This window comes from Cynara cardunculus, unplaced genomic scaffold (assembly GCF_001531365.2).
Source record: "Cynara cardunculus var. scolymus isolate 2C unplaced genomic scaffold, CcrdV1 Un_Scaffold_1688, whole genome shotgun sequence".
Taxonomy (NCBI): domain Eukaryota; kingdom Viridiplantae; phylum Streptophyta; class Magnoliopsida; order Asterales; family Asteraceae; genus Cynara; species Cynara cardunculus.
In genome coordinates this window covers 59,522-78,017 of record NW_020200840.1, presented here as the reverse complement: position 1 = coordinate 78,017, position 18,496 = coordinate 59,522, and the positions used below count along the sequence as shown (strand labels likewise).

General features: G+C 38.5%; 1 protein-coding gene across 8 annotated transcripts in view; it reads left to right on the top strand.

Moving 5' to 3' along the window:
- LOC112502640 (probable ubiquitin-conjugating enzyme E2 23) overlaps nucleotides 1–17,789 on the top strand; it is a 38,405-nt gene extending 20,616 nt beyond the window's left edge. For 7 of the 8 annotated variants that reach the window (XM_025106600.1, XM_025106604.1, XM_025106603.1 and 4 more), the window contains one exon: nucleotides 17,174–17,502. In XM_025106600.1, coding sequence (XP_024962368.1) covers nucleotides 17,174–17,425 — 252 coding nt within the window. In that variant the 3' untranslated portion in view covers nucleotides 17,426–17,502. Of the gene's footprint in view, nucleotides 1–17,173 lie in introns of all 8 variants that reach the window. The other variant, XM_025106607.1, reaches the window with a different exon arrangement.
- The last annotated feature ends 707 nt before the right edge of the window (nucleotides 17,790–18,496 follow it).

Genomic DNA, 18,496 nt, shown 5'->3' with positions numbered 1-18,496 from the left:
AGTTGTGTGGATAGTCTCTGGCCTCTCAAAAGCCAGAAAACCCTTTGTAATCATTTGATTGTGAGCGGGATTTTATTGCTTTGATCAGGTGTGCATCAAATTGGTATAAGAGTAGTGAGATCGTGGGATGGTGACAAAGAAGTGTGGCTTATCTAGAAGATGATCTGGAATTAAACATGGGATCCATGGAGGCTATGAACACGATGATTAAGCAAATCGATAGGGTGATTACGGTTGCAGAGAAAAAAAGAGGAGGTGCTGAATTGAGTCGATCCATGTCATTTGAAAGCCGTAAACCAGAGATTCCAACTTTTAGTGGCAGTAACCCCCCCTGGTGGTTGGATTTTACAAGCTGAGAAGTATTTTTCCTTGAAATGCTTGAGCAACAAAGCGCAACCGAAGTCTCTGTGAGTTTGTTTGAATGTGTTGCATCGAGATGGTTTAGTAGGAAACACCAGAGCACACCTTTTAGATGTTGGGAGGATTTGAAGTTGATGATCCTTTGTCAATTCCATTCAACTGGTGAATGGTTTTTAACCCTAAAATAGGGTGAAATAAACCGTAAGGGTTTTGTGTACTGATTTTGATATGTAACCTAATTACATAGGAGTGCCCTCTACATTATACTAATTGCACTTAAGTACATTCAGTCTAATACGCCCCTACAAGTTAAGGACGGTAACGACCTGTAGCTTGGATCGTAAGAATAGAAATCTAGGAGTCGGCAACGGCTTTGTGAAAATATCATCAATCTGCTCTTTTGTGGAAATGAATTGTATATGAAGGTCTTCTTGAGCAACCTTTTCTCTGACAAAATGAAAATCAACTTCCACATGCTTTGTTCGTGCATGAAAGACCATGTTGGCTGATAGATATGCTGCATCTAGATTGTCACATCATAGGATATAGGAGCTGATGGGGTACGAACGCTAAGTTCACGAAGGAGAGCTTGAAGCCAGGTAAGTTAAGCTATAGTATCAGCTAGAGCTTTGTATTCTGACTCAGTAGAGGATCGAGAAACAATGCGTTGTTTGCGAGCGGTCCAAGATACAAGGTTAGATCCCAAATAGATGGCAAATCCCCCCATGGACCGACGATCATCTAGACACCCAACCCCAATCAGCATCGGAGAAGGCTTTGAGAGATAAAGTAGATGCCTGGCCCGAAGATAGCATAGAATCCTTTTGACCGCAGACCAATGTGATTCAGTAGGGGCATGCATGAACTGACACTTTATTAACTGCAAAAGCGATATCTAGCCGAGAAAGAGTAACATATTGAAGAGCACCAACAACTTGTCTGTATTTAACTGGGTCAGAAAAAGGACTGTCAGCTAAAGATAGCGAAAGGACGAGGTCATGGGGGAAGGCAAGGGCTTAGAGTCCGGGACGCCTGCTTGTTGTAAGAGCTCCAAAATGAACCTCTTTTGAGAAAGGATGATTGTCTGGTCCTTGAGGGACGATCTCAATACCCAGGAAGTAGTTTAGAGGGGCCTAGATCATTTATCGCAAAAGCTGAGCCCAATTATTGAAGGATGGCGTCAATAGCAGCATTATTGTTTCCCGTGATGATGATGTCGTCAACATACACTAAGATGTATAAAAGAGTGCCAACATGTGACTGGAAATAAACAGTGAAGGATCAATCTTGGAGCCTACAAAGCCAAGGGTATGAAGAGCCTTGGAAAGGTGGTGAAACCAAGCCCATGGGGGCTGCTTGAGGCCGTATATGGACTTCTGGAGTAGACAAACATGATCTGGGTCAATAAAGCATGGAGGCTGCTTCATATAGACTGTTTCAGTAATATGGCCATGAAGAAAAGCATTTTGAACAAGTTGCCTGAGCGATCATTTTTGAGAAACCGCAAACGATAAAACAACCCTGATGATAGTGGCCTTGACAACAGGACCGAAGGTTTCATGAAAATCAATGCCATGTTGCTGAAAACCGTTTTTGACGAGTCTCGCTTTGTAACGAGTGATGGCACCTGTCTTGTCCCATTTTATCCTATAAACCCACTTACAATCAACAACGTTAGTATCATGAGCACGAGGAATTAGAGACCACGTGCCGTTTTTGATAAGACCGGAGTACTCCTCGGCCATAGCTTGATGCCATTCAGGAGATTTGTTGAAAATTGGCTCAGTAATTTGTTAATATAAAATTCACAATTGGCAGTCCCTATTCTAATCGGTTCAATAGGTGTAATGGAGGTGGTGGTAAGATTAGCGAGGGATTGAAGGGAACCCGTTGGTTGGGTTGGGCCGGAGGTTAGGAGGATGTTGTTTAGGAGGAGGAAGTGGAGGCGGAGGCGGTGGTGGAGAGGAGGAAGTGGATGATAATGGAGATGAACGACCAGTATGTGGATTATGGTGTAAAGGGGAAGTGGGTTCAGAAGAACACTGAGAGATGGTGAGGAAGTATGTGGTGAACTGGGCGGATCAAGTATTGCAGGAGATGGAGTGACAGGTGGAGTGTTGTCAGTTACCACGTGAGGTGATATCGAGGAGGTGTAGGGACATGATGATGTAGGTGAGGAAGTGAGGACAATAGGAATATCAAAGGGGAAGTGGTCTTCATTGAACTGAACATGACGAGCAATGTATAAACGCTCGGTCGATAGGTCAAGGCAACGATAGCCATGATGGAAAGGGCTATAGGCAAGAAAGACGCAAGGGGTCGACCAAATGTCAATGTTGTGATGGTTGTACAGTCGAAGGTGAGGAAACCATTGACAACCGAAGACCCGAAGAAATGAGTAATTGGGAGATCGTTTGAATAGATGTTCTAACGATGGTTTGTTTGTTGAGGTTTGCGAAGGCATGCGATTGATTAGGTATACAACGGTATCGTAGGCGTAATGCCAGAAACGTTGAGGAACACTAGATTGAGCACGCAAAGTGAGACCAGTTTCAATGACATGTCGATTGTGTCGTTCCACGAAGCCGTTTTGCTCACTGCTGTGGGGACATGAACGGCGATGAACAATGCCAAGGGATGAGAAGAAGGGAGATAGATCTCAAAATTCACCACCCCATTTAGTTAGAACGTTTTTGACTTTTGTTGTAAATTGTGTCTTTCGACTATGGTAAGAAAACCTTTGAAGGTGTTGTAGACATGATTTTTGAGCCAATGGATTGATCCACATATAATGAGAATGATGATCAACACATAGCATAAAGTAACGATGACCTTCAAAGATAGAATGACCTCAAACATAAAAATAAACCAAATCTAAAATTTTATTACTTCAAAAGGAAGAAACAGGTAATGAATGTTTTGATAATTTACCCATTTGATTGGACATACAAAAAGGTAATGTCTTCTTTGTAGCAGGAATAGAAAATCTAGAAAGCATAAAATGAAAAAGACGCTGATGTGGATGACCGAGCCGCCTATGCCAAATGGTAGAGGATGCACAATCAACAGCAAAAGCGATTTTATTGATAGACTTGAGCTGGGGTAGACGAACAGAGTAAAGACCATTCTCACTGGGCCAGGGTAGTGCGTGTAGACTTGTCCTTCACGACAAAAAAAAGTTGAGTGAAATTCAAAGAAAACATTGTTATCTAAACAAAATTTCTGGATAGAAAGAAGATTTTTGGTGATTTCTGGAACGTGAAGAATATTAGATAGGCAAAAGGGTTTGTGTGGTGAGTAAATGGTTGAGGAGCCAATATGAAGTATAGGGAGTCCCTTACCATTATCAACATGGAGAGTGTCACTACCATGATAAGCTTCAGAGTTATCCATGCTTGCTAAATTAGGCGTAACATGACTGTTTGCTCGTGTCAGAAACCATGAATCATGAAGTTGATTCAGCAGATGGGGAGGCATGGCTGTTGGCAAAGTTGGCAGTTTGCATAGGACGAATGGTGGATGGATCACGATTAGGACACTGTGATGGGAGGTGCCCAATACCACAACGGTTACAAGTTTCGTATATACTGTGTTCTGATTGGATGCCCAGCTAAATTGGCGACCATCGCCACGTCCACAGCTGCTACCACGAGAAGTTCCACGGTGACGGAAGCCATGGTGGTTGTTGTAGGGCTGACGAGAACCATAGAAAGCTTGAGGGCTTGAAGTTGAAGCAGGCATCAACTGATAACCAAGGTTAGATGCAATGGAACTGATGTGAGTAACAAGTTGATGATGATGGACAGAAGGCTGTGACAAACCAGAATTGCCGGTTGTAGCTTCAAAAACCTGAGAAACAGATGGAGTAGAAGCACGAGTTTTTCCAAGCATGTAGCCATGGTCACTGAGAAGGGCATGAAGTTCATTGAAGGAAGTCGGGAATTGACGTGAGGTGATGGTAGATTTAAGACCATTGTATTCTTCACGGAGACCAGAAACTACAAGCATAACGAGATCTTTATCTTTGACAGGTTCGCTAATGGCAACTAGAATATCTGCATAATCTTATGCACGATTGAGGTAAGCCTCTTGAGTTTCATCACCTTTCATCTGAATCTTGAGAAGTTGAGTTTTCAGTGTATATTCCTTGAATGATGTGTGAGAAGCATAGGCTCATTCTAGGGCAAGCCATAAATCACGGGAAGTTTCACCCTAGACATGTCGAAAAGAGGCTTCGGAGATAGTAGAGATAATCAGCATGCGAACATGAGCATCAATAGAAATCCAAATCGGGTAATTAGGGTTATCTTGTGGATCGGTGGTAGTCTTTGGATCGGAGGTGGTTGTGGTTGATGATAGATGTTTGGATGGACATGGTATTGATCCATCTATATGTCCGAATAGGTTATTTATGACAAGAAAAAGTTGAATCATTGTTTTCCAATAGCCATAGTTTGTAGGAGTTAGGGTAAAAGCAAACTTGTGTGAATTGTGAGATTGTTTCTCCGCTGTTGTGAAAGAGGCTATTAGAGCCATGATGTAGTAATGTACCATAAAAGAAAAGAAGACTGAAAATTAGGGTTCCAGCAGCGGACAACAGATGGCAGACTTCAGCAGCATTGGCACTGGACGAGAGATTCCAGCGGCGGCGGCGGATGATTCCAACGATGGCGGCGGTAGAGGCAGCGGACGGTCGGATTAACAGAGGCGGCGACAGCGGACGGTCGGATTAACAGAGGCGGCGGCAGCGGACGGTAAACATTGTAGTGGCGTGACCAAGAGGGCAGGTAGGGTTTTGGTAACTTGGCTCTGATACCAAAATAAACCACAAGGGTTTTGTGTATTGATTTTTATATGTAACCTAATTACAATCGGTCTTTATATAGAGATACTAATTACATAGGAGTGCCCTCTACATTATACTAATTGCACTTAAGTACATTCAATCTAATAGGGTGTAAGCAGGAGAGAAGTGTAATACGGAGAGGAACTTGCACGGGGAGAAAAGAGAAAATATATAGAAAGGGAAGGAGGGAGAAGATATGAAAAGAGATTGTGGTAGGGGAATGGTGGAGTTAATTGACAACCGTTTCGAGCCGCTGCTGCCTCTATCACCACCCTCTCCGCCATTACCGTCGCCGTCATTGCCTTTCGCGGTCTATGGTGCTCCTACTATTGTTTTCTTCGTCGTCGATCAGAACAAAGGCCACAAAAAATTTGGCGATCATGAAAGTTCAGATAAAAAGAATAAAATCGAGATGTCATCTAGGCCCAAGCCCAATCCCATTCTAGCTATGCCAAACTTAACAAGGGTCATTCATCTGTTCGACAGAATCCGCATCTCGGAAGGTGTATGGGAGAAATTGCTTGGATGTTGCTCATTGGAAATTATCAAGGTACCACCATCTTCGCTCTCTCTCTTCCCCGTTGAAACCTTCACACGTTCTATTCATTAATTTATACCAACATTGATAAAAATCAAAGCGGTGGGTGAACCGTGTCCGCTATTGCCCGTGGCATCCACCGGAGAATTGGAATTGAGGAAGACCTATTAGAGAACGGATGTGCATGTGAATCCGGTGGTCGATTTTATAAATCCAACAATGATGAAAGTGGAGGGAATTAATGAGCAGAAAATGTTATAGTGGACTTTAAAAGATTTAGTGTCTAAAATGAAGTCTGTCAACTAAGGTGATCAAGGAATGTGTGATTACATGGGAAACAATGTCACCGTTAAAGAAGGGATTTCTAGAGGTGTTACGAGTGTATTTGCAGGGGATAGAAGTAGTATAGGAATTTCTTCCAATTGAGTTGGCAAATTCAAACTTTGGATGCAACAGATACTTATCGGAAAACCCAATCTATGAAGATCAAAATAAGCTCAAACTATGTCTTGTTGAAAAGGAACTCATCTTTGGGAAGGAGAATCGCGTAGTTGAAGGCGATTGGGAAAAATATTAGACAAGAGGGGTATGGGGTGTTAGTGAAGCTGAGGCATGTAACAACTTAAGAGAAGAGAGAACATCAAACAAGATGGGTTAAAAACTAGGCTGGAAGAGAATGAGGAGATGTTCAATTTTCTGAAGTTTTCCGGTGAAAGAAAAAGCAATAATTGGGTGGCCACAACCACAAATAGTGATTGAATGTCATGGATTCATAGGTCTTTCGAGGTATTATCGCAAGTTCTTAGTAGTCCCTCTTATGGATTTACTTAGAAATATATATCAACCGCAAGCGCTTCAAGAGTTGAAATGTGCATTATCAACCACATTTATGTTGATGTTTCTCGAGTTTATCGGATGGGAGAAGTCTAGATGCAACTTGTAAGACCGATCACTTATTTTAGTGGAAGGCTGGTTAAGAAGGTAAGCATGGTGTTTGTTTATGAGAATGAACTCAAGGTGATACTTATGGCAGGAAGAAAGTAGATATTACATTTATTGGATAGGATTGTTGTAGCGAAAACTGACCACGGATGGGTTAGCATGCTATGGGGTTATGAATTTGATATCTTGTACAAGCCGGCAGTTGCACTGAAGTTGTTGATGCTTTGGCGAGACGGAGGGAGTGTAAGGAAGGTGCAGTATTGGGGGGGGTCCTGGCAAGCAACGGTGGGAAATATTGAAGGAGATAAACAAGGATGATTTGTTACGCAAAATCAAGGAAAAGGGTCTTTTGCAAAGTGGACAACGTCGAGGATTCACGGTTCAACAAGATTTCTTCTTGTATCACGATAATGTAGTTATCCCCCACACTTCATCAATGATACCCTTAATTTTTGAGGAGTTTGATGCTCAACAAGAACCACCGCCACCACTACTACCACCGCCTCTTCGCCATTGATGTAAAGAGTTTGAATCATTTTTTTCCATTTTGTCCCACGTTGAGGACAAGGTGAGTTTTGGGAGCGGGTATTGTTATACCCTCGGTACTGTGATAGTCCTTAGTCTACTGATTAATATTAGTAGGGGTCGGCATTGGAAGGCAATATTAGGAAGGTACAAGCTGCTAGTGCATTGAACAAGTGGATAGTGCAAGAGTAGCAGTCGGTAGGTATTATGGGTATAAATAAGGTGTTGGGAGTTGAGGGGAATCATTCTGTTGTGTAGACAATTTGGACGTGAGTCCTGTGGAGAGTCTCTAGCCTCTCGAAAGTCAGAAAACCTTTTGTAATCATTTGATTGTGAGCAATACAAACCGATATTACCATTGATTTTATTGTTTCGATCGGGTGTCCATCAGTTGTTCTGAAAAAAGATTGTTTGGAGTTACTATTGATTATTGTAAGTAATTATAGTAATTTGATCAATCAACTCCATTCTCCCTTGATATTTGGGAGACAAAGGCATACTGGCAGAGTGATATTTTAAAGCAAGAAGTGAATGGGCTAGCTGTATTAGAATTCATACAATGGGATGTTTGGAGGAGAATGGAGATCTAAGTTAGTACTTCCATATTGATATCAACATGTATCCTTGTGTTCATGTGGTGTTTTAAAATGAAGGGAAGCATGGAGTTTATAAGCAAGGTTTTGTAATGCTTAGTCAATAGCCAAGATGACGAGGACTAGAATCCAGCCACATATTTTTTCTGGAAGGCGATAATATTACGAACAAGGAACAACCCAAAACAATAGACCGGAGAGTCCCACATTTTGCAAGGGCAGATGCTAAGAAAGAGCAATCAAACCACTACAGAAACAAAGAAACCAGAAAGAGGAAACTATACAAAACAAAAACATAGGATCAAAACACGAGCTAGACGGACATTAAGACTGCCAATTAGATCCATACAACCAATCCACCCAAGAAGGTTTGTTGCTCTCAACCCTATTCGAGATCCAAATAAAGGAGGTTGACTGAATTCTTAAAATAGCTCCCGAATGTCGATCCGAGCATCTCTTTCGAAGACCAGAGAATTTCTCTTCATCTATAAGATGCAAAGATTAGACCAAATGATTGCTTCCCTCACCACATATTCATCTATATTAACAAAATTATACATGTAGTAGCATGTGATAATAATCACAAAGAAAAAAGGAGGGTGATAACAGCATCTCCAATAGATTCTCTAAAATTGAGAAAATGAGGCTTTTCCCTCTATTGTGCTCCAACAAATTCTCTAAAATAGAGAAAACTAGAGAAAGCTCCAAGTTTAGAGAATTCTGTGGAGAGAGAAATTAATATTTTATTCATACCTATCAATGAGATCGAATTATTATTTTTTTAAATAAGTTCTTTTTAAAAAGTGTATTGGGATGATAAATTTATATAAAATCTTTTAATAATATAATGGATGTTAAAATCTCTAAAATAGAGAATCTATTGGAGATGAACATAATATTCTTTTAAGAGATTTTGACTTTTGGTTCTCTATTTTATGCAAGTTATAGAGAATCTGTTGAAATTAGAAATTGAAGTAAACCTGTAGGCATGGTTTTTAAAAGCCTGGGAGGCGTAGCCTTGAGGCGAGGCGTCCAAAAAAAGGATACGAGGCAGCGCCTCTATCTGTTTCATTGGGTCGTACATCTTAGGTGTTAGAGGCGTGGGTAGAGGCAGTGAGGCGGTGGGCAGAATTGAGGCGATCGACTTCGTGTATTTGAATAATAAAAACTAGAAAACTGTAAGGCCGTCAAACATAAATATTGTTGTTCCTAAGTGTGCCATATGTTCCACTATCACAGAATCACAAACACAGTCATATATATATATATATATATATATATTATTTTTTCTATGTTAGTTGTAACAGCCCTAATTTTCAGCCACATATATAGATATATACTCTTATCATAATTTATTATAAAGTTAAGTTGTTTCTAAAGGCCCTTAATATAAGAACTAAGACAACGTATTAATATATATATATATATATATATATATGTATTAATAAATAATTAAGCAAGCATACAAGTAGCTTACAAAGCTACTTACCAATAAGCATATAAGTAGCTTACTAAGCTACTTAAAGACAAATAACATGAGCCACAAAAATTCTTATAACAAAGCAAGCCTAGAGAATGAGTTGTAAGAGAAAAGGAGTTTGTGGCAACCCTCAAAGCATTACAAAGCAAGGCTAGAATGAACAAGTAGATATGTGGCATATTCTTAGAAACTTACAAGTTGAAAAGCTAAGTGAACAAGTACCTTAAAGCATACCTTACACCCTATAAATAGAAGCTTAAAGGGCTYATTCTTTTCCATCCCAAGATTGTAATACTACCTTAAAGCATAATAAAGACTAAGAAGTGAGTTAGGAAGTCCCAAATAAGGTGAGTACTTATGAGATTTATGAGGTACATACATGCTACATATAAGTATTTTATGCATTACAAGATATTCAGGCTACCCGAGGTATCACGGGAGCAACAACTGATGGTCAAAGTGAAAGGACAATTCAAACATTAAAAGATATGTTATGCACATGTGCCATTGACCTGAAAGGTCATTGGGATAACCACCTACCTTTTATCGAGTTTGCTTATAACAACAAACAGCCCCATATGAAGTTCTATATGGAAGGAATCGTAGAACACCATCTGTTGGATGGAAGTTGGCGAAAAGCAACTAGTTGGACCCGAAATTATCCAACAAATTGCGGATAAGGTTACTCAAATAAGGGAAAGACTCAAAATCGCACAAGATAGGCAGAAAAGGTATGCTGACAAAAGAAGAAAGCCTATTGAATTCCAGGTTGGTGACATGGTATTACTAAAAGTATCACCTTGGAAAGGGGTTCTACGTTTTGGCAAAAAGGGTAAATTACGACCACGATGTGTTGGGCCCTATAAGGTAATTGAAAAGATAAGAGAAGTAGCATATCAACTTGAACTACCAGAACAATTGAAGGGAATACACAACACTTTTCACGTGTCCAATTTAAAGAAATGCCTTGCCGAAAGGGATGTCGTGATTCCGGTTGAAGAAATTACTGTTAATGGCAAACTCAATTTTGAAGAAAATCCCATAGCCGTCGCAGAACGTATAGTTAAGAAGCTTCGAAATAAAGAGGTGTCCTTAGTCTCAGTCCATTGGGACTATCACCATGGGATAGAATCAACATGGGAAGTAGAGTCGGAAATCCGAAATAAGTACCCACACCTTTTCGAGTAAAAATTTCGAGGACGAAATCGCTAAAAGGGAGGGAGAATTGTAACAACCCCAATTTTCATCCACATATATAGATATATACATATCTTTATCATAATTTCTTATAAAGTTAAGCTGTTTCTAAAGGCCCTTAGTATAAGAACTAAAACAAGGTAAATAACATTATTCAAAATATATATATATATATATATATTTATATATATTAATAAATAATTAAGCAAGCATACAAGTAGCTTACAAAGCTACGTACCAATAAGCACATAAGTAGCTTCCTAAGCTACTTAAAGACAAACAACATGAGCCACAAAAATTCTTATGACAAAGCAAGCCTACTCTTTATGACAAAGCAAGCCTAGAGAATGAGTTGTAAGAGAACAGGAGTTTGTGGCACCCCTAAAAGCATTACTAGGCAAGGCTAGAATGAACAAGTACATATGTGGCATATCCTTAGAAACTTACAAGTTGAAAAGCTATGTGAACAAGTACCTTAAAGCATACCTTACACCCTATAAATAGAAGCTTAAAGGGCTCATTCTTTTCCATCCCAAGACTGTAATACTACCTTAAAGCATAATAAAGACTAAGAAGTGAGTTAGGAAGTCCAAAATAAGGTGAGTACTTTTGAGATTTATGAGGTACACACATGCTACATATAAGTATTTTATGCATTACAAGATATTTTGGCATGTTTGCTTTACGTGAAAATGTTATAGAAAAGATGCATGATGACATGTTTTGATACAAGTATGTGTTTTACATCAAGGCATGAAAGTGTTTGCATGGTATAATACATGTATGTACACAAGGCATGAAAGTTTTTATACATGTTAAGTACAACCATTTAAATATCCATCGTACGGGATATGGAAAGAAGGTACGTCTTGCAAACGGACCTTATTGGGTCGCCCTTATGTGGACCCGAGGTTAAAGAACCTGTGAGAAGTTGGTTTACTTAACATGTAACTATGAGATCTCAAAGAAATGTTTTTATACATGAAAGTTTATAAGAATTATTTTAATTAGTTGGAAAGAATGTTTTATCATGAAAACATAACTACGCACTAAGCTTAAAGCTTATGTATTCATGTATGCATCTCAGGAATCAAGGAGTAGGAACAAGTTGAAGTATTGCTATTCTAAGATGTTAGAATATTATAAATTTTAAATTTTCAGCATCTTCCGCTGTTGTATTAACTCTATTATAATGGAATAAAGTTTAAGATATGAAGTTTTCTTTCATTCACTTGTACTAAGGACAAAGGACGATACCCCCGGGAACGGGATGTCACATTAGTGCTATGTTCTTCCACTTAGTGCTGCAATGATTTTTTTGGTTAAGGCTTTCAATTAGATATTGTACAACATATTTAACTGAAATTACTTTTTGTATTTCAATATATGAATATATATATATATATATTCTTTGTTAGTATAGTTCGTATATATGTGTGTGTGAGAGAGAGAGTTTGTTTGTATATATCTTGTACCTACTACATTTGGACTTGTAAGTAGATGTTATATGTGTATATATGGTTGTATACAAATATGTATATATATATATTTATTTATTTATATATGTGTATGTATAATTATATATAATTTTTGTTAGTAAACACTAAATGCATTGTTTCGTGAGTTGAACATATTGCCTTCGAGTATATATTTTGTAGTATATATACATATATTTTGTATAAACTAGAAGGTACTCGCGCAATGTAGCGAGAAACATATTTATTTTAATGTTTCGTTTTATTTTTTGTCTCTGTTGATATAATACGGTTTATGTAGTTTTGAGAAAGATAATGTTTCTATTTTTGAATAAAAATAAATTTGAAGACATCATAAATTTTTTTAAAAATGTATCGGTATTAATATTAAATTAACTATTTACAAATTATTGTTTTTTATATAATTTATTTAATTCATTTTTTTATTATAATTTAATTTAGGTCAAATAGTGAAGTAATTTATTTTTGGCTTAACAATAACTTTTTTATAAAGATAATGATTCTGTTAGAACTCGATAAGTATCCTAATTATATTTTAGATTTTTTATATTTTAAAATGAGATGTTTATTCTCTATTTGATTATGTTTATCCGTAGTTAGTTACACGAATTCGAACATGGAGCTTTAATAAGTTGTACTTGTACACAATTTAATTGTAATCTTGAATTTTATGTAATATGCATTAATACACAGTACTTCATGCATAAAAAATGGTTTTTAAGAGTTTTTGTCAAATGCTTTATAATATAGTATAGATATTCTATTATATATTTGGGGCTTACACCTTTGATCGCCTCAAGGCTTACGCCTCACCTTGCCTCGCCTCGGGAAAACGGCTCGATTCCATTTTTAAAACCTTGCCTGTAGGGAAAGGAAATGAGATCCAAACACCAAGTCTTGTTAGGAACTCCAACTTCTTAGACTTGAGTATTTAAGTTACCTTGTATGATATAAAATAATGTTGGAAGCAAACTAGTTGACACGAAGTATTTATTATATGATGTTAGTGCTTTAGATCGTTTAAGCATGATAGTTTTAGACTTTCTACTAAATGAGTCAAAAACCTTGAATATGTGAGCTTAAAAAAATCATACAGAAACAGTAATACATGCATAAACCCTAAAATACACATACACATCTAACTTGCTACACTAAAAATCTGAAGATTTTTTTTTAATCCTGACGGGCGTATGATGGAGGTGTTGTAGCTATATGTTATGAACCAAACTCTCAATCTATGAACGAACAGATCACAATAGCAAATAAGTAGGCTGTATGATTAATTGAAAGGTAAACCAGGAACATCTAGCATTCGAGAGGTTAATCTCTCCCTAACAAAACCATAGACAATTTTCTGGATGATCCCTCACTATCATTAACTCCCTATTTACAGATTCTGGAATCAAAATACCCGAAATACCCCTTCTAGAATATTGCTCCTACTAATGGGCCTGACCTTGGGTCATTGCATTACATTACCCCACCCCCAAAGAACCACCTTGTCCTCAAGGTGGATAGAAAAAATAAAGAAATTATTGCTGCTCGGTAACATCTATCCAAACAGTTGCCACTAAAATCAACCCGATCCAACTCAGCTCCTTGTCGCCCTTTCTTTTTAAAACGAGAGTGAACATCCAAATGTTGACAGCAAATTTGGCAAGCTGAACCGCCATGCCTAGTCCCCTCTGCACCAGCTGTGACAAGAGCTATCTTTCCCTACTCTGCTTCAAGGTCTAATCTTGCCACGGGAAGAATGTGCCAAGGTAAATTCAGCATAAGCTCCAAAAGTCATGATAGTTTCTGAAGAGCCAATTTTTATATTTTCAATCCTATCACCCACTGCAGCAATTAATCCTACACCTGCAATTCCGAAAGCAAATGGAAGTCGAGAACTGATCTCTTGCTTGCTACCACTTAAATAACTACCAGAACTAAATTTTGCATAGCTTGCATTAACACCAGCATATATTATTTTCAAGAGATCATGATTTGATTTGATCAGTAATCTCAAAGGTAACATGCACTATACTTGTAGCTCTACCAAAACTGTGATTCAGGGTGTGAACAATTATTGTGTCCGAGCTCTGAGGCATCTGGACAGCAAATAAACGATTGATGAAAATCTCTTTTTGAACCTAGAAGGGACCAACACGTATTTTGTTTCTTCAGTTGGAGTTGGCCAGTTTTCCTCGCCTCCGTGGTTAGTAATCCATAAACAAAAACTAAGCGGCTGTTTTCCTAAATGCTTACTCGGTAAGTGCTTACCGTTAGGAGTCAACGCTATAATTTATTTTACTGGGTAAGGTTGTAGTACATCAAAACGTATTCCATGCAACAATTTTCCTAGTAAAAGCTTACCCGGGTAAGAGTCGTCACTCTCACTTACCAGGTAAGACTCTCCATCCTTATTCTCGTTCTTACCAGGTAAGATTTTTGGCCCTTGCCATGTTCATCCGGTGAGGAAAATTACCTGTTAAGTACTTACCGGGTAAGCGTTTAGTAAACGGCCCCTAAGCTCCAACACAACTTGAATCACGGTATCTATGAAATCATAACCTCCCATGCGTTTGATAAATTTAGAACCCACTTTTTCTGCCAGGTCAGTTTGAGCAAACTCTAAGCAAAGCATATTGATGCAGATGCCTTTGCGTTTGTAAAAGCGCCAGTGATCTCATAAATATAATCACTCCCCCTTTGGCGGCAAAATAGATAGGGTCAATGATCATTACAAGAGTTGAGATACCGACACAATTAATACAAATATCCAAACCCTTATACACTTCTAGGTGCCATTCATATGCAGCAGCAGCAGCAGCAGCAACTTCTCCTTTGCTACTGACATTACATCCTTCAAAGATAGCAGATGGAAATTTCAATCTTGTATTAAACGAAGGCAACACAAAGTGATAATTCGAGAAACAAGGTGGTGAAAAGCAAGTCGTGAACAATTCAATATGGTTCAGATTCTATTAAGGAATTGAAGATGGAAATAGAGGGGTATGAAATGGTTGAGATGATTGATCTGGTGGCTTGGGTCTGGTTAGGAACTGAATTTGGGTCTGATTTTGAACTTGGATTTGGTCTGACTTTAAATTCATGTATGGCTAGGTTTTGATTTATATCATCATCGATTTTATTGGAGAGTATGGATGGTGAAGTTCTGAAACTTAGGGTTCTTGATTTCCATTGCTCCATCATCGACCGAACAATTTTCACATCAAAACTCAACTGATTAATCCCCATCTGTGACGCAACCAGGCTTAGGCTATTTTTCTCCTCGTTTGTGATTGAGGAACCGTGGATCGAGGAGCCCGTCCAAACAACCTGTGTCAAACTCGAGAGTAGAGGGCCACCGTACGGAGGAGTTTTTGGTTTTTCGGTGGTACTCAGGATTGTAGATGAACGAAGTGGTTAAGTGGTCCTGCGGTGAATCCAGATCTAGATCTGGACGCGAGTTTGAATCTCTTATTTTCCGATTGTCAACAAATTGATTTTCTGTTGATTCACTACCCTCGTTGCTGAACATACAATCCCATGATCCTTTCTCCTTCTCCCCATTCTCTCTTTCCTCCAATTTCTGATAGATGATCCGTGATCATTTTCTGTCTTCATCTCCTCTAATTTCTGATAGATGATCCGTGTATTGATTGCTATCTGGTCACAGAAATGCTGTTGAAGATTGGAAATGGCGAGTCGGACTCGAATGAGCCCCTTCTCCATGGATTCAACCCTTTGCAAAATCGTTCCAGGTGCCATGGACTCGAAAATGCTCTGATACCAATTTGTTATGAACCAAACTCTCAATCTATGAGCGAGCAGATCACAATGGCAAATAAGTAGGCTGTATGATTAATTGAAAGGTAAACCAGGAACATCTAGCATTCGAGAGGCTAGTCTCTCCCTAACAAAACCATAGACAATTTTCTGGATGATCCCGCATTCTCACTAACTCCCTATTTATTCACAGCCATAACAGATTCTGGGATAAACTACCCGAACTATTCCTAGAATATTACTAATGGGCCTGGGCTTGGGTCAGTGCATAACAATATACTTCCAACCTAGTTGAGCACCAAATGACGTCCATCTTCATGTGTTTAGTGCATATGTGGAACACCTTGTTCTTCATGATTTCTATGGCCACTTGATTACCGAAATACAAATCGACCATTTAGAAGCTCTTCCAACTCGCAGTTAACATTTTGTCCATGGTGTTACCCATGAACACGAACAAGATGCTAGAGTGAGAAACTACAACTTGTTTGTTGCTCTTTCAAGATACAATGTTATCGCCAACAAGTAATTAATAACATATTGTGAATCTCCTAGTAACTGCGTATTGCCCTATTCAACATCTCAATGTGAAACCTTTCACCATGCCTTTATCCTTGGAACAAGAATTAATGATCCCTACTACCTTTCTTTTGAATCATAACAAGCTTTATGTTCTCAATTTGATTGAGCAAGATCAAGCTCTCTAAAGTAGTTTTCCATATCCATTGACAGCTCTAACCACTTATTCCAATTTTCCTTTGGCCTTCTAGTCTACTGCTTTACCTTCTTGCTGAATGCATGCACACACACACACACACACACAGATTTGGATGATTGATTTTGCATTCTTGTCATAAATCTTGAACGACCTTAGCTGGCTGGTTACTAGAATAAGAATTTAGAAACTAATCCTTCTTTCCCTTTCTCTTACCCTTTATGTGTGTGTGCACCCTAATGTGTCATTGTGCTTGTGCCAGCATAATATGTTTCAATATCTGTTTATATCTAATGAAAACCTGATTGCATTTGGTATTTGCAATCCAAACCAAACGAACCCAGTCTACAAACAGGGTGTGTGTCCGGGGCTGTTTGGTTGGTTTTTCATTATGGATAAAGCTGTTTGTGTGGATTAATTTGTCAGTAGAGATTGGGAAGGTTTTTGTTTGGGGGGGGTGTATAGATGGAATGAGCATGTTCTTTAATTGGGAGGGGCAGGTTTGAAAAAGAACTTGTCTTTGTGCATAAAGCTTCCCCCTACAAGCGAAGCCACTTTTCATATCCTTGAGCCACTATCAAACAGTCGTGTATAGATGACCGATTAAGCCGTGAGTCCCATTGACAAAAAATGGAGCAACTGTCAATCACCTTCATCTGCTTCACTCTAACTTGCATTTATTAAACAAGTTATATTAATTTGTGTAGGACTTTGAAGATCTGGTGAAGGAACATTTTAAAGAGCGTGGTTATTACATCCTCAAGGCCTGTGATGCTTACATGAAAGGCTACCTGATTGGGTCTCTTGCAGAAGATGCCTCCATATGCGAAACAAGCATTGCAAATGCAAATTCTGTTGGTTTCAAGCTAATGTTAGCCAAGATCGTGCCAAAACTTTTATCAGCTCTGAATCAAGTTGGGGCTAATTGTCACGAGTTCATGCATTTTGAAGACTCGTAGTATTAAAGCGCTCCTTTGTCTTCCTTTACCATCTCAAAGTTGGTTTGTCGGAATCTGATCAAATGCTATCAAAGGAATATTGTACATTTCGTGTTTTTATCCTTCTTTGGTGAATCCCAATTTCTGAAGCTAACCACAACAAAATTGGAGTGAGTTTTTGCAGCATCTTGTGTTATCTTCTTTCATTGTTTCCAGGCTGAGGCAGTGCGGGTTTCTTGTCGTTTAATCCTTTTTTTGTGATGTTTCATTGGATTGTCGATAAATTTTTGACGGATGGAGCTTTTTTTTTTTTTTTATTATGGCAAAACCTCAGTTTATTTGGTTCTGTTTTTACTTTTCTATAGCAACCACATTTGCATATGAATTTTGTTTGAAATGATGGTAGCATTCTGGATGTGAAACCATGTTATATGCAACCTTGAACTTGGATGCTTTGCTGATTTTCGTTGTGTCGAGCCGAGATGTGGGTTATTCGAGTTCGACTTGAAAAAATATCACCAAGTCAGAGCTTGATACTCGTTTATGGACTTGAACTCGAGATTGATTAGCTCGCTTGTTGGCTTGACGTCTATAATTTTTATACTTTAATTTTATGATTTATGAACGCATGAAAATACATGGCTTAAAAAAGTGTGCTCAAATGACTCGATTCAGCTCGACTCAACTAGGAAAACTTAATCGAGTTTTTGAACGATTTGAGCCGAACATTGGTATTATGGAGCTCGACTTGTTAGGTTAAATGAGTTTTAGTATGTGTTCAAGATCAACTCGAGCTCCACAATTATTAATCTCAAGCTTCAGATAAATGAGCTCGTTAAAAGCTCGACATGATAACATCATAGGCAAGTAGGCATGAAGTCCTAGACTGGCCCGAACCTATTACCACCGATTGTCTGGTTATGATTTTTTGAAGGGAAACTAACTGAATACCCATGTTGTTGGACTAATTCATCTATTAGTCATTCCTCTCTCAGTATTTTAACAAAATCACTACTCTTGCAATTGACGCATCATCAACTTGTGGAGGGGAAAAAAAGAAATTCTTTATTGATTCTGCAAGTAACACATCAA